At 40.9% G+C, this 17,082-nt stretch overlaps 1 protein-coding gene across 2 annotated transcripts in view; it reads right to left on the minus strand.

Annotated features, from left to right (window-relative positions):
• The window catches only part of nrbp2b (nuclear receptor binding protein 2b), a 28,999-nt gene extending 11,917 nt beyond the window's left edge, over positions 1-17,082 (minus strand). For both annotated transcript variants that reach the window (XM_070928020.1, XM_070928019.1), the window contains exon 1: positions 16,963-17,082. In XM_070928020.1, coding sequence (XP_070784121.1) covers positions 16,963-17,082 — 120 coding nt within the window. The remainder of the gene's footprint in view (positions 1-16,962) is intronic.

The raw sequence follows: 17,082 nt of genomic DNA on the forward strand, positions 1-17,082 counted from the left end.
CTTCCATAAGAGATAGATTAAAGGAGTATGGTCAAAATCGAAGCAACAAAACAACTCTGGATCCTACATTTCCCATGATCCTCCTAATGTCTCACTTGTTTCAAAACCCCACACTTCCAGTGTGTAATGTAGGCTTTCTGGTAAACATTTTAAAGCCTCGAGCACAAGCTGAGCTAACCTTGATGACATTATCAGGGTTGTTTTTTATTGGATGGCTCCCTCTGGAACCACAGAGGACGTCATACTACTCCTTAAGACAAGAAAACTAAACTTCATGTGTAAAATCGATACCATACCTTACCTACCCGCTTTTTTCATCTATAAAACACTGTTAATGTGCTAATGAGCAAACGCCAAAGCAAACCAGACATTAAACAACCAATGAGACCTCCCGCTGCCCGATGAGCCGTCTCGCACTCTCCCTGTCCGGTCAGCGTCGGGGGCCTCGAGCCGCTGACCGTCTGCTGACCTCCACCAGCTAAACAAACCGCTCTACAGTCCACCTCCCACATCTTTTTCTCTTTCTCTCGCCCCAGGATGTCACATGTGCAGCACACAATCAGGTCAGCGGATAGTGTGTGTCCGCTCAGCGTGAAGAATAACATGATGGCACCAGCCGTGACAAGTCAAGCAGGGGACAGAAAATGTGCAACTCAACCCTCTAAATTGCCCAGTTAGATGACAGCATATATCTGCTTGACAGATTTTTAATCATCAGACGTAATCACGTTAACTTGTCTGGAGCGATCCTCAGATTAATGCCCCTCATATACCACATCATCTAAATTAAACTGCTGCCAGGATCTCGACTTTCAAGAGCGCAACAGGGTCGACCTCTTTCGAAAGACACACAAGGTCACACAGGCTCACGAGAGGATATCAGGCAGATCAGACCCCATCACGTCTCACTTATTCATTTTCTCATGGAGCAGTTAAAGCTCCCCACTAAGAGGAATGTAGGACAGCAAGGCGGGTTAGCAGAGCAGATGGATACAGAGGGGAGAGCTGCTGCAAAACAAACAGAAAACAGGACACAATATAGTCAAAACATGGCAAAAAATAAGCTCTGCTGATAATTCAAAAATCAGAAAAGAAGAATTTGATATCCTGTTGTGCTGTAAAAATAAAACAGGCTTGGATAAAATCAAATTAGTACTGAAAACAAAAAACTCCTCAACAAAGAGAGTCAACTTTGACCAGGTGCTGTACTTTTTTCTACATAACTGGGACGTGGTAAACATTGTGAGGCCTTCACAAAAGATTAGAAAATGTGCTTTCTGCAGATGCTGTGTCTGTCTTTCAAATGTAACATTTGGTTTTGCAGTTGTCTGTGTTTCGCTCTGTACCAGGGCTACAAGATTACACTGGCTGCGCTGTCCTCGCTCCCATTGTCATAATGACAAAGCTGCAGATTTATAAGGCCAGCGAGAGAGCGAGAGATGGCAAAACCACAATTGCATTCGAGAAGTAAGAAGCTGCTCTGACGGGGATGTGATAGGCATGGGAAGTGTTGCGCAGCCACATTGCATACGGCTTTTGCCCTTTAACAGCGATTCCTCCTCTGATCTCACGTCTACCTGCGGGACAGAGTCCTGTTTATTTACAGAACCCCTTTAATCAACAATATATGCCAAACTTCTCCATCTGTATGTGTTTCTGTGTACAGAATACAAAGCTTTCAATGCCAACTTTCAGTAAATGACAGTTTTGGATTCTCTGTTATGGACACACATTCACTCAAAACTCATTCCAATACACAGTTTTCAGATATACTGCATATTTGCTATTTAGATAAACTGCTACCTGAATTGTTTTGGGATTGGGAGAAGTTACAATATTTGTTGAGAGATTTGTTACACTATGAGCTGAGTATTTTAACAATTTTGAAGCAGATCCAAGTATTCTTTTACAATGAATCAATTCATTGTCAGAAAATGGTGAAAAATGCAATGTGACATCCTTAAAAAGCTTGTGTTGTCTGACTAACAGTCCCAAACCCAAAGATATTCAATTTACAATCATATAAAACAGATAAAATCATCAGAAGCTGGAGACAGCAATTTTGCTCCATAAAGGACTTCAGTGATTAATCAATGGTTGACAGTGGCTTGACTAATTGATTAATCGACTAACCCTTTCAGCACTAACCAGAATCCAACTGTACTTGAGTCAGAGAATCACACTAAATGTGTCCACGTCAAACCCCCGAACCTTCCTGGAGCCATCGAGTCAGTGAGCTGAAAAGCACCACTGCCCCTTAAACACACACTCGTCCAATCAAACATTCCTGGGTTCAAGTGGAAAGAAACAGCACAAGGTCAGGGCCATTTTTATCTGCGTAACTACAGAGTGTGTTTACTCGTTTTGATGCTCAACGTCTTAAGACAAAGAAGATAAGGACACACATTTGTAACATTTATGGGGCAAAAGGAGTACAGAAAGATTCATTTTCCGGCCTTTAACAAACCAGACATTGCTTGGACTAAAAGCAAGTTTAGGAAGGAATTTATCTAGTTCTTCTGTTTCATTCATGAGTGAGACGCATATCTCTCTGTCTGTTAATCTAGCATGCCGAATGTGAGTAGTAGGTCTAATCTGAAGCAGAGACACAACTATCAGGAGAGCATATAGGAAAAGCCTACGTGGGAGAAATAACACCCCGCTTTATCACACCTCAGCAACCACCTGGCTCTGTGTTTGCCTCTCCTCTACAGTGAGAGGTTAAAACTGCGTAATGTAGCAAGATAAATCACTATCTGGCTCTGTTATCACCGCAGCGGCCTCTGTTCTGGCTTTTCCCCTAAAACAATCACTGGAAGTTAATGCGGCATTATCATTTATCCGATGTGGGGGGGGGGCGGCACGCCACAAAAGGCGAGAGTCAAACTCTAAATGTCTTAACCACAGCTGAATGAATAAATTATCATTTTTCTGCCAAACGAAGCAAAAAGGTATCCTTAAATCCTCAAATGTGTTTATCAAAATCATTTAGTCTTGTGTAAAAAAAAATATAGTCAAGCAAGTTAATTACACTTATTTCAGGTGGGAATCATCTGAATCGTGTCAAATATTTGTGCTTCTTTTCACATTAATCCTTAAAATAATTCAGGCTTCATTTATTAAAATACTAATTTGTTTTAAAATTACATTTTACACCTGAATAAAACATTTAATTACATGTCGGGATGAATGTTTTTAATCCGGCAGCGAGGCTTCCCTTCCTCCCTCTGGGGGAGTCCAAGGTTAACAAGGTTAACCTGTTGTGCGTGTCGTTTTTAATAAAGCAAACAGCCCTCGGACCAAAAGGGGGTCCTGCAGAGCAACACGCCCAGCAGTCACATAAAATGAGTTTGCAGGGAGTAAAAGTTGCATGTAAAGCTGCATGTCGGTTGTTTAAAACCAAAGGAAAGCTGTTGATGAGACAGAAACTTGTGCCACTTGTGTTTAAAAGCATTCCGTCTATTTCCTGGTTAATGCTGCAATGATGAATCTGTATGAATCATGAGCGGCTCCTCTCTCTCCTCTCAGGATTGATCGATGCTACAGCTGCCTACCGTACTCACACTTCATGTCACACTCACACAGTGAGGAATAAAGTCTTCTCAATGAATAAAACACACCGATTTCTGATCAAATCTGCCTTTTTCTCTGACCTATAAACTTCTGAATGACGTCTCTTTTCCAGCGTTATGTCTTGAACAGGAAGATGCTCTTTAAACGCTGGCCCAGTCCTGGTGTCCGGCCTTGCAGACTCACAGGCTCTGACTCAAGTCCAGCATGGATCTGGGTTTTCCCACGCTGTAAACAGCAAGTTATTATGGGCTCTGTCGCTGACTTATTCAGCCCTTTATGCATTCTTTCCATCAATCTGCGGTCAGTGGTGGAATGTAACTGTAAGTAAGTGCATTTACTCAAGTACTGCACTTAAAAGTAATTTTAAGAAGTAAACTTTACACTTGTACACTACATTTCAGAGGCAAATATTATACTTCTCACTCCACTACATTCATTTGACAGCTATAGCTACTACTTCCTTTACAAATAAATATTAAACAAATTGTCTGCATAACTTTTCTTATATACAAAAACCAAAACAACGAGCTGAAAGATGCTAAAACGCTTCAAAAGGCTCAGGGGGAACTGCAGCGTCGGGTGATAATTATCTGTGGGTTCATCAATACTTACTTAAATACTTAAATGAAGGATCTGAGTCCTTTTTCCACCACTGTCTGTAGCGCTGGATGAAAGGGGAAGTCCCAAATCATCCAAAACCTATTATTCTACGAAGGCATGAGCATGTTGATCACATCATCACTAAAGATTTATATTCAGAGAGTGAGAACGTTTAGTTTTATGTAACTATGCACATTGGATTTGAGCCTCGTAGTTTGTTGGCCACAGAAATTCCTGTTATTTCACAAAGTGCTGGTCTGGGGCGGACACTGGGAGTGGGCTGCTGATTCACTGAAGCTTCCAAGTCCAAGATTGGCCTCGATTTTGATTATAATCACTTAGTTTCACCCACAAACCCACTCACACATCCACAGTCTTGGCACCAAGGACTTTCAAAGAGAGGAGGGGGTTTACAAAACGAGGATGGAGTGTTTTGCAAGTGGTCAGTTTTTTTCGTGTACGGCCCAGTTCTTGGAATAGAAGCAGCGGTTCTAACTAGGCTGCTAAAAAGATGTGTGCATGTGTGTGTGTTTGCTTCGACCTGAAACTGGCCCCCTTCCCGTTTCTTTAAAAAACATGTGCAATTGACTGTGTTCTTGGAAAAGGTTTAAGGGTCTGGCAGAGTCCGCCCGAGTATTAAAGTTCTCCATAAAGTGGGGTAATTTCTGCCCACTGGATTACCCAATTCATGCTTGTAAATCCACACACACTGCTTGCTTCATTGCTACTACAAACCCAACGGAAGAGCAATATGTTATGTGAGCTCCGCCGACCGCACCCCCCTCTTCTGCATCTCCAGCAGAGGTTACTGCAGTACAGCTTTCCAGAAAGCAAAAAGGGGTGACTCAGGGTAAAACCTCAAAAGGCTTGGCAAAGACCGCAAAGGCTTATTGAGTATTTGCCACAGTAGCCAGCCAGCAACAGTTAAAAGCTTGGTTTGAGAGCAGCAGCAGCGTGCATATTGGGACTGACATTAGCTTGTAACCCTCCCATTACTGGAGGCAGCAGCAGGAAAACAACATTGTCAAGCAGAAGACACCACTTAAGATGGGTGTGAGAGTGCAGTTTCTCTCTCGCAGCTACTGTTGCGTTTATAGGCCTCAATTAGACAAGTGGGTGAAATTAAGAAGGCCGCATGTGGTGAAAGAGAGAAGGCTAAGGGAAGAAGATATGAATAAGATGACGGCGCAGAAATAGTGGTGTTTATCATGCGGTGCTTATCTTCCAGGGGGATTAAGCCGAGAAGTGAAAGTCAACCTGAGCTGGCTCCTCCGCACGTGTTCAAACAAAAGCCTGTTGGCAGACATGCACGGAGACGCCGAGCTGCTTTTTTTGTGCCTGTTATGTAACATTACAGACAAAGCTCAATAAGGGTGTCTGTGAAAGCACCACGTGGGGGGTTTAGTGTTTATTTTCCCCTCACCTACCTGTCCAACACATCAAGAGCTACAATGTGTGTTGTCATCACCAGAGCTGCAAACAGGCTTTTAAAAACACTGGAGTCATACCGAAAATAGCCAAGTGTTAAAAAAGTTAGGTTAGTCTGGTTGCAAACGTCTAAATATCTGCTCACACCTCAAATAGGTCTGTTGTTTGTGTGCTTATTATTAGAAAGTTTTGAAGGTGGGACTAAGAATGACGAAGAAAAACGGCGACAGAAAAATGGCCACAAAATTGACAACAGAAAAAGGATTAATATAAATAATAAACTAAATAATGAACTGAATCATGATGGCATTTCAGCCTAATCACTCTTGCCTTATTTTTTCTTAGCCTAAAAATAGTCAAATTTGATTTACTACTAAGTCTAGAAAATATAGCATCTACCTATAAAAGCCCACTATCTGTAATTTAAAATACTTTAAAATATATGAACTATATTTCCCCTTTATAATACAGAGGACATGACCTCAGTCATGACTATCATTGTGCAGCGCAGGGGGGGGGCTTTTATTCATCGGCTCCATATTTAATTCATCAGGCATCTTCCTGATTGATGGCTGCAGGGATGCACTTCTAATTCAACTGTGGCTCCTGCATGAGAGTAACCTGCTTTACTTTCAGCTGCCTGAGCTGCATAAACAACACAGACACATTCAAATTCTGAATGCAAATTAGATCGCATGTGCAACGCGGGACAACAGCAGATTTATGAGCGTGGAAGTCTGATTTCCGCTCGTGAAGCACAAGATGTCATTTCAGCTCAGGAGGAGCTGCAGGTAAACAAAGAAGCCTCGAGCAACATCACTGAGAAAAACATTCATACGGCTTAGCAACTGATGGTTTTGTTCATATTTGATTTACATATTTTATGCAGGACTGTGTGTTCGTGCTGCATCTTCATTTTCATTAATTGACAGATCACCACCCGAGCTGTGAGTGCACACTTTTGTTTTCAAGTGTTTAAACAAGTGAAGACATTATTGCAGTTTCCCCACAATCATCTTCTTAATGTTTTAGGGACTGTGTGAAAATGATTAGGGGGGAGGGCAGTTCAGAAAAGGAGGAGGACTCGCTCTTTTTTTTTTTTTTGTTGAGAGATTTAGTGATTGACCTTTATCTCTCCAGAGGGCAGGGATTTGTGACTATCCTAAAGCTAAAGTAAAGTCAACATGTAAATGTGTTATATAAAGTGACAGCTCCTAATTATTATTAAGGTTTAAGTTGGACCTTCTTAAACTCTTTGTACACTTTTAGTTATAAAAGGCTAAATGAATTGAATGAACGAGAAGACATGCAAGTGCGGCTACAAAACATTCAAGCTAAGTTTAAATGCAAAGCTTAACCATAAAGCAAATAAATGAATGCCAGACTCTTATATAACTCTTAGAATAATAAGATCCCTACACATTTTAACCTTACGTTTGAATGTGTGCAATGTTCCTTCACAAGGTCCCTTTTACTACTTCCCTATTTTTGTGCATATTTGACCTACACACAAAGATATCCATATTTGATTTCAAAGGTCAAGAAACAAGCTGTTGGTGTTGAAGTTCAAAGGAATAAATCAACACTTTGAAACCTGCACACACACAGTTTTCATATCAGCTGGTCAACAAAGTGAAGAAAGCTCCCTTTGAAGCTGTTAAAGAGGGTTGTATATGAAACCTCAGGTAGTATCCCTCCTTTATTGATAGTTAAAACACAGAGGTCTAGTCCTGGTAGACAGCAGTGTTTACAGAGACTTTACACAACCTATTCTCGCCTGCCTGCAGCGGTCGGACCTCTCTGAAGGATTTGTGTAATGTTTTTAGGGCTGATATTCACACACATGTTCTTTGATCGAAGTCAGATATAACGGCGGGGCAGATGTGAAGCAGTGGAGGACCTTGGCCTTTGCCTTAAAGCAGGGGGGGAGGGTGAAACACCAACATTCAATAACAACAGCAGCCTGACCATAACTGCACCTTTAATATCTTTACAGTCTCTTTGCTCTGTGCAACAAAGCTTTTAAATCAAGAGGCCTTCAGACGTTATGGGAATCAGTCAGCACTTAGTGTAGACAGTGGAAGGCCTCACAGAGCTTTATTAAAGGCTCCACATTACAATACAAGACAGGAACTAGACTGTGCCTGAGACTATTATTATAGCTGTGTATCAGAATCAGAAGACTATATTTGCAAAGCTCTGCATGTGTACAGGAAAATTCCCTTGGTTATGTTTCCACTGTTTTATGTCATGCGTCAGAGGTTGCCTAGCTTTTTATGGTGCGTACAAATGTAGCGCATGGTTTGAAATCATAAACTGTGCATAAAGATATATATCTTCAATACCTTCCTTTGAGAAATATAAAAAAGCAAAAACAAAAGAAGTTCAAACATTTTAACACAAGCAGCCAAAGAGGAACTTATACAGTCTAAAACCGTCAAAGCCGTGATTTAAATCAGCAACTATGTGATCAAATAAAAAGTAAAGACTTCAAATATGAGCAGAAAGTCGATGCTTTCGGTACTTGATAGTATTCAGTGCGTTAAAGTCAACTCCTTATAGACAACTCCTTATAGACAACTCCTTATAGTCAACTCCTTATAGACAGCTGGCAGGCCAGATTTCACATAATGGTTTAGGTGCTGGATCTGGACTGTTGAAGCTACTGTGTGTTTGTGTTTTTCTGTGATGGATTTCTTTCTCTTCGACTGTTGAATCTCTCAGTCAGTCTAAACAGATGCTCTGTAAGTCTGAGCGGAAAAAACAAAACCTGACATTTACCAACAATGTTCTTGTATCACACCGTTTACATTTGGCAAGAAACAGACCAACAAACCACAAGAGAAAAATCTAGAAACATTAAGTACAGCGTCTGAGTCGTAAGTGTATTTTCTTTTCCCTTCAGTGCAGTTTATTTAACAGAAGACGCTGATAAATGACGAGAGGAATAATGATGCCATTATGCAGTTTGAATTATGCAAATCCAAAATGGTGCTGTTAAAACTTGTGTTTCGGTGTGATAAATTAAAAATTAGGTTTTGTTCAGCACATATGTCTCCATTTAAACAAGCCATTTTCAAAAGAAGCTTCTAGGAAACTGTCGTCTTTCAAAGATCTAGCAGACTGTGTGTAGAGCATGCTTGAGTAGGTGCGAGCCATTCCTCGGAGGTGTAGATGTCATGTGATGTGAACGACTATGACAGCTCCGAGAAAGCCTGCAGCCATTCCTAGAGTCCTTTACATGCCAGCTTCCCCGTCCAACTGGCAGAAAATCCGGGTAGCTCCATTTCACACAGCTGGAGTGGAAAACGCTGACAGATACCTCTTTGCATATCCCATCAGATCTGATGACCCCCAGAGGCCTCGCTGGCCGACACACTCACATTTCACAACCAGGTGACAGGATCCCTCAAGATCACATGATCCAACAACTTCTTCAGCTACAGATCGCAACATGAAAATATTCTGAGGCCAAAAAAAATCAGGCATAAATGCATTAAGAGACAGCTTGAAGCCTGTTCTTGATGAAGCCTAATAGGCTGAACTCCATCTGCTCTGTTGTTTGCTGTAATGCGGCTCACACCACAGCTCCAAGCTCATATGAGTTCACAATGTGTTGTTGTGGAACTGACACATAGCAGACCAATTCTTAGCATGTGGAGGGTTGTTTGATGTTTCCATGTCCACAAAGGACCACAGAAGCAGCAGATAGTTTGAAGAAAACTTAACTATTGGCTTTGTATTTCCGAATATGACCAGTTCTTTGGTGTATTTGTCATTCTTAACTGTCCAAACATGACCTTTTCAGCACAGCTACAATGGAGTTATAGCAGAGAAAACCCAGATCAGATAACAATCATGGGTAAATATCAGTATTTGATGTCAGTCTGAGATCCTAAAAGCAAGATATTCTTTCAAGACTCTCAAATTAGCACAAATATTAAACATAGAAACGAGAAAAGATCCATTGCAGATGTGGGAGCTTGTGGGTAGCTGGCACAGCAAAATAGAAATAGGCATGTTTTTGGATTTCAGCTGACAAAACTTTTTTTACATTTCCAAAGAATGTGGTTGAGGTCTAATTTCTTAAATTTCATCCTCACCCTCCTCTTCCTGATCTAACAATGCAGATGAGAGAGTTGTGCCCATATAATAATAAGTCACATTACTGAAGCTAAGGACGCTCTAACTTCTGCTTGACTGTGACTTTAATTTGCTATTCTTAATCACATTTGTAGCGGCGACTTAACAAGATAAACCAGATGTAGACAAACTGAGTAAGAGTAGATGTCCGTGAGGGAACGAGGAACAAATTAAGTATTTAAAAGGCACAAATTACTAAATTGACGGAATGCAAAAAGTATGTGAAGCACATGAGTTAGTAATTTAAACGGGAACGTTTAATCTACTTAGCTCTGCAGATAAAGTCTCGATAAAGAGGAACAACGCAGGTTTTCTCAATTTACTAATTTTGCAACATACAAGATTCTGCCTGGACACTTTAACAGCTGCATAAAGAGTGCAGCCTACTCCTTCCTTCCCCTCCTCTGTTCACCTGCAATAAAGTTTAGCTGCCAGCTGCAGCTACCACACTTACTTTCAAATTAACTCCTGGAATGCTCTCAATATCACAAGCTGATGATAGCAGTGCACGTATAACTGAGGGTGGGCATTTTCTTCAAGCTATTAAGCGAGCTGGAGGTTAGTAATAGCTTCTTGTCTAGATGCTGACCAATGAGTCAGCACCTAAAACCCTCATGCAGGTGATACGCAAGTGCTGCAAGCTGCTGTTTTGTGTAAACAGGCCTCCTCTTTGCACTGGTGCCTGTGAAATAGCAGCATGTAAACATCAGAAAGTAGTCAGCTCTTCCCAAACATAAGAGCAATATCTCTGCACAGAAGGCAACAATTAGCTCATGTGAACAACAGTGTGGCACCATTAATTTGCAATTTCACTTTACACACCCCCGCTGACTGAGAGCTGTGTAGTGAAACTTAACAACAACAGCTGTAAAACGCACGATGACAATAGCATGCTATCTGTAATGTAATCTGGCAGGCTTGGTCAGAGACGCCCAGACTGTAAAATACAGTGCGTCGTCACACATGAGAAGGTAAATTACAGTGTCATTAAAACATTCATACGTCCAGAGAGGGCAGAGCCGCAGTCCAACTGGAATAGCCTAACCTTTAATCAACAGTCACACAGATGAGATGATACTCCCCTCTCAGAGACACACCTGTGCTGCTACAAACATGAAGATGTGTCCAGTTCTTTACCGTCAACAACATCTTATTTTACTGTACTAATGATTTTGTCAGATTATTCTGTTGTACAGCTGTTTGTGCTGTAAAAGTACACATTTTATAAATTCACACCTCAATAATGGTAATTCACGCAGGAGTGGAATTTTCTCAATCCACAGTTCAGAGATCTACAGCCGTGCTTGCAGCTAAGAACTTCATTGAGATGCTTTGTGCTAAATGCTAACGTCTGCATGCTAACAATGACAAAGCAGATGGTAAACATAATCACCATCTTAATTCAAAACGTTTGCATAATTAACACAAAGTAGAGGTCACAAACCAAATTTTGGACTAATTAAAATTTTGGCCTGATGATGGCGCTAAAAGAGGCGGGGGTGATTACAATTCATCCTGTGGGGAGCATGAATGTGTTGATACATTTTCATAGCAAACCGTCCAGTAGTCGTTGACATTTCACTCAAAACCACAAATGTGAACTTAGTGGTGGCACTAGTGGAAAACTCAGAGGATCACCAAAGTCATTAGGATTCATCCTCTGGGAACCATCAATGTCTGTACAAAATGTTGTGCCAATCCATCAGGTAGATATTGAGATATTTGACAGGACAAGTGAAAACTTTCATGTCAATCCATCAAATAGTTGATATTTCAGTCCAAAGTGGTGGACAGACTGACCAACAAACATTTCTCTCCCTAGAGACATGCCGCTAGCGTGGCTAAAAATAACCAAAAGTCAATGGACTCATCTGCACAAATCATTATTTTTGTATTCTAGGAATGAATGGGTGTGATTGTGTTTCCCCCGAGCAACAGGCGGGGAGGACCGCTGTTGGCAGAGCGACCGTGTCAACAGGTGGATCAAAGCTGACTGTCCCTGCTCCGTGATTCCCCTCCAGGGAAATCTGTGCGGATGTCATTCCTCAAAGGACAGCTGTCAAACCAGCAAACGTGCCTGCACTGCTGGATTAATACGGAGTGTAAGTCATTAGGAGGATCCCCTCAGGACAGGCAGCGCTTATTACAAGCCGCAACTTGACGTGGGCTTATGAGGGGCAATGCTCTGTGCCGAGGGTGTGTTTGCTCAGTTTAATGGCTCTTCTTTACGACTTCAGACGTGGAAAACGTCCAAAAACGACTGGAGGTTGACTGCATGACATACATCATGGATGCTGTGAAGTGATGATTTTATGTCATCTTTCATTTCACTGTAATAAAATTATCCAAACGTGTGTGGCTGGCCTCTGATTTACACGGCATTACATGAGAAAATTACACAACTGGAGATGAACCGGTTATTTGATTAGGTGAAGTCAGAACAAAAGTAATTTATCAAGCAAAAATGACAAAAAAAGGTGCTGAAATGTAGCAATTTGCTGCTTTTCTCTGTTTATATCATTGTAAATTGTTCAATATGAAGACATCACTTAACATTAAATGGGTATTCTTCATTATTTTTTGACTTTTTGTAGTGGCAAAAGCACAGGTGTTACGAACAATACTAATGATGGCTCTGTTTTATTCATGGGAGCCAGCATGCACAATACCAGGACCCTGAAACCAAAGCAGCTAAATGGACTGCAGCCATCATTCGTTTTGTTATTTGCTTTGCTTTTCTAACTGTCACGTGTTAAAATGCGTTCTGTGAAAAAAGGCCAATTGCAATATCCATTTTTTCTGTCTTTAGTCTCTAGTAGTTAGCCTCTAGTTTCTCAATCCTGACACGTGCATGTGAACACTAACACATGCATGGGATTTCACTTGACATACAAATGCAGAAAGCAGAATCTGCCCATCACATTCAACCTCCCATATTCATCTGTGCTTGTGAATTAACACCATGACAAATGATGCAGTCTCGCTCGACCCAGGCTGCCTCATTTTCATCTCTCTGCGAGCAGATGGGAGACAGGTCTTTGAAATAGAAGATGGAGCAATTACTGGAATGAGTACTGTGCTGCTGGTGCACCACAGTGTGTGGATGGGTGTGGATTCACTTCAGGAGGTCTACCATGCTGCAAAATCGAGCCAAGATCACAGGGGGGCCAGTGATAATCTTCTGTCCTAGCTGGACTGTGATAAAAAGAGCCCAGTGTGACAGGTGGAGGTGGACTGTGTCTCTGGTGGATGTAACTCCCACTGACTGTCAGACAATCACTCTTTAGAGCAGGAGTTAAGAGCTTCAAGGTTTCCATGGAGTCAGTAACTTAGCTACAACTTGTTTTTTTAGCCAATATTTGTTTACATTTTGGTAAATTGGCACCATAAAGTATGCCGAATTAGCTATTAGCAGCTCCTGTTTGAAATGTACAGAATGGATGTACAGACAACTGTCACTGGATTACTCTGATACTGAAGAAAACTTAAAAATGTGATGATTCTCAGACAAGTTCTGGAGTTATAAAGAGTGCCCTTTTTTTCTATGATTTCTAAGGGGATTCATGGTCGTTTATTCGTGATGGACATAAGAAATAAAATACCCTCTGAAAGTGTACATCACACTGAATCTAAAAATATGTGTATCATGTTTGTGTGTTCAGATTTGAACGAATTTTGACGCCAATTTTGTGAATCGGGCACTGAGGGTTTTAAAGTACTATAAAGGTGTCCATGAGCTGTGTGTCACAGCTGGAAAGAAAAGAGCAGTTTTTGTCAGATTCATGCCTCAACAGCAATGTTTAGTGAATCACTACATTGCCTGATTAACATGTCCTGTATTAACCTGAATGTCACCATTCTGGGAAGGCACAGATGACTCAATCAAAGGATACATGCCACTAGTCAGAAATCATGAACCTATAAATCATGTCGCTGGCGTGAAGACTTCCTAGTTAGTCATGTTGACAAAGAGAGCAGCAGGGTTGTCTTTCAACACTGTGCAATAATTGTCCACCCATTTTTCATTTGATTCATCTCGTGTCATCTCGTGGTGTAACTTTCTGCTGCTTTTGACACAAACATCTGACCCAGGAAAAGAAAGAATTTTCACCAACAAACCACGATGCCTAAAAAAATAAAAAAGAAATGCCTCTACAGTTTTTATGCTTGAGCTCACACAGTTGTGATTTCCAATCACGACAGCGCCGCTCGGCCCCTCAGAAAAATCAATGCTCTGTGTGTCGAGTCAAGAGGGATGAACTGACTTTGAAAGCAACACATTCATCCAGTTTAAAAACGAAACAATATTCCCGCCTGTGCGCCTGCTGAGAAAACAAGGCAACAATACCATGTGCTGATCATGTGACTGTGGCCTATATTTATTTTAATGCCTGAGCTGAATAACAAACATGACTGCGTGTATTATGAACTTTCACCCACTGACTTATTTGCAGAGTATTCATGTGCATTAAAAACCTGCCGCTCAAACACACCCGGGGAGCCATCCGACACGTATGCATCAAAACACACAAGTTTGCATTGAAAAATGTCAACGTTTTCATGTAACTACTGTACTGCTCTGTATGATCTCACAGATCTGGCAACACAAGGGTGACCTCACAGGTTAAGACAGCTATTATTTTAACCTGTTGGAGCAGTAACCGCCAACAGTTAATGGCTCAGCTGGTCCATGCAGAGATAATGTCACATGGGTTCATTTTGTTTATTGTAGTCTGGATCAAACATGTATCAGCGCTGAAGCTTGGCAACTGATTTAAAAAACTCACTTAAAGAAGAATTGCCTCCTCAAGGCTAAATGTGCACAATCACCAGGAGAGCTGTGCCAAGGTGAGCATTTAAAAAAGATAGAAGATGTAATAATGCTCGCAAATTATGGGTTTTAGTTGGTGTATCAACAGCAACAGTAACATAGACACAATATTATCATTTATCAGCTATCTATAGACTTGTATCATGATGATAAGCTCATACTGCTGTGATTAGTTGATTAATCCATGTCAATCAGTAGAAGATTAATCTACAAATGTGAGACTTTGCTGCTGTTTTATGAGAGAATGAACTGAATATTTTGGAGTTTTGGACTGTTGTTCAGGGAAAATAAGCAATGTGATGACTTCACGCAGGGCTTTAGGAAATCGTGACAGACTTTTTTCACTGTTTTCTGACATTTCATAGACTTTTTTTGATTAATTAAGAAAACAAATAAATCCACAAATTTATTGACAATGAAAATAACCATTAATTGCAGCCCTCGTTTAAGGACTTCAGATAGGAGCGATGATCATATTGCAGTAGTGCCGGCATAGTAGATGAATCCATTAATCGATCAAAATCTACAAACATTTTTATGACATAATATATGACAATTGGCCAAATTGACAGGAGCCCTATGTCTCTGTTATGCTTCCCATATTAAGGGTTCCAAGCAAGTTGAACTGAGTTTGTCTGATGTAAAACAGTGGAGTTCATCACATTGAACATACATTTTGTGACTTACCATACATGTTTTAATTTCATAACATGTGCTGATATCAGAAAATAATTGCTATTGATGTTCTGATATGAATTTTTTTTTGTACTACAGCAACCTGCCCAAACTGACTGATGCTCCCAGTGGAGGGTTAATGGAAATGTGACAGAAGAGGCAGCCCAGAAAACACAACGATGGGTAATCAATGGGTGGAAAAACACCAGGGTGGGGTAATGTGTGTGTGTGTGTGGGTAGGCTGCTCAGTGGCACAGAGAGTACAGTGAGGTCAGGTGGTCGCGGCGTGCAGAGGACGCTGTGTGTGTTCGAGAGATAACCTTCAACTTAAATTCTCAGTCTTATCTGGAGGCGACGCCCGCTGTTTCACAACTGCTGAGACATTTAGATTTCTGTTTCTTGTCTCTGATAATAACTGAACTTTTTGGGGGTTTTTTTCTTGTAAATGTTTTTTTATTCCTCTCGTGGAGCATGTAGCCACATCAGGGCTGCTGATGAAGTGACTACAACAGCTGGGAAAGTCAGAGAAAAACTGCGTCTTTGATGTTGACATTAAACAAACATGGATTTATTTATGGGAGAGGAAGCTTCAAGCGAGGCCACCGGGTTACTTTCTGTGATGCTGCTGATGTTTTGTCTGGATAGTCCAACTACTGCTGATATCAGTCATATCAAAACTGTCATATGTGGTCGTTTTGCATCTTTTTGTGGTCACTTTCAGATTGTCTAATTTCTGTATAAATCATCATAGAGCAGAAACTATTTGTTGATAATCCATAAATCATTTAAATAACTTTTCAGATCACAGATACCAAACATTCCCAGCTTTTAAATAGTGAGGATTTGCTGATTTTCTTTGTTTTAGCTGATAGTAAAACTGAATATTTTGGGGGATAAAAAACTATATGAAGAAGTCGCCTTCATCTTGCTGATCATTTCTCTGCGCGTTTTCTGGCATTTTATACCAAACAATTAACTAAACAATCGAGAAAATAACAGGCAGAAATACTAAAAATTTAAATGATTATTAGTTAATTCTGTTGCTGCAACTTACCATTATTTCCATTATCAATCAATTTGTTGATAGTTTTCTTGGTTAATTGATTCACCATCAGAAAGGTGTGAATAAAACTTTTTATATTAATTACATTTTGAATTATGCAACAACAGCCCTCCTGCTCTTTCTCTCTCTCTCTCTCACACACACACACACACACACAAACATGCATTTATGAGACAACATGTAATTAAAGCTTCATCTTTGGTTATAAAGAGAAGGAGTCAGACTTGTTTTACATACCCACAGTGTGTTAGTGTGACCAGCAACCCTGAATTAAGAGTCAGAGTGCATCCTAAACTCCGGGGTCCAATGTGAAGACCCTGAACAGAAATCCTCCAGACTAAGAAGTGAGAATAAACATCAGTGGTGGGATGAAAATAACCGACACTGTTTTTGTCACCGGGTCCCACCGAAATAGACTTCATGGGCTAAGCAGATCAACGATATGCCACTTGTGTCATGGTGGGATGGAGCTATAATACCTCGGCCCGGCTCAAGAATTGCATAACAGAGGATGTCCAGCGTGATCAGAGAGGGCAAACTGATTGATTTATTCCCTGATCAAAGAGCAGCTTGATACATATTAAGGAAAAGACACACACACACACACACACACACACACACATACAGACACACAGACAAGCAGACCAACCTGCTCTTTCCGTTTCTGCCAGCGGCCGCACGGGCTCTCCTCCAGGATTTCACTCTCATCCTCGCTCTCCTCTTCCTTCCCCTCCGATCCTGATTTCCTCTCTGGGACGGACATCGTCAT

Source organism: Enoplosus armatus, chromosome 21, assembly GCF_043641665.1.
Source record: "Enoplosus armatus isolate fEnoArm2 chromosome 21, fEnoArm2.hap1, whole genome shotgun sequence".
Taxonomy (NCBI): domain Eukaryota; kingdom Metazoa; phylum Chordata; class Actinopteri; order Centrarchiformes; family Enoplosidae; genus Enoplosus; species Enoplosus armatus.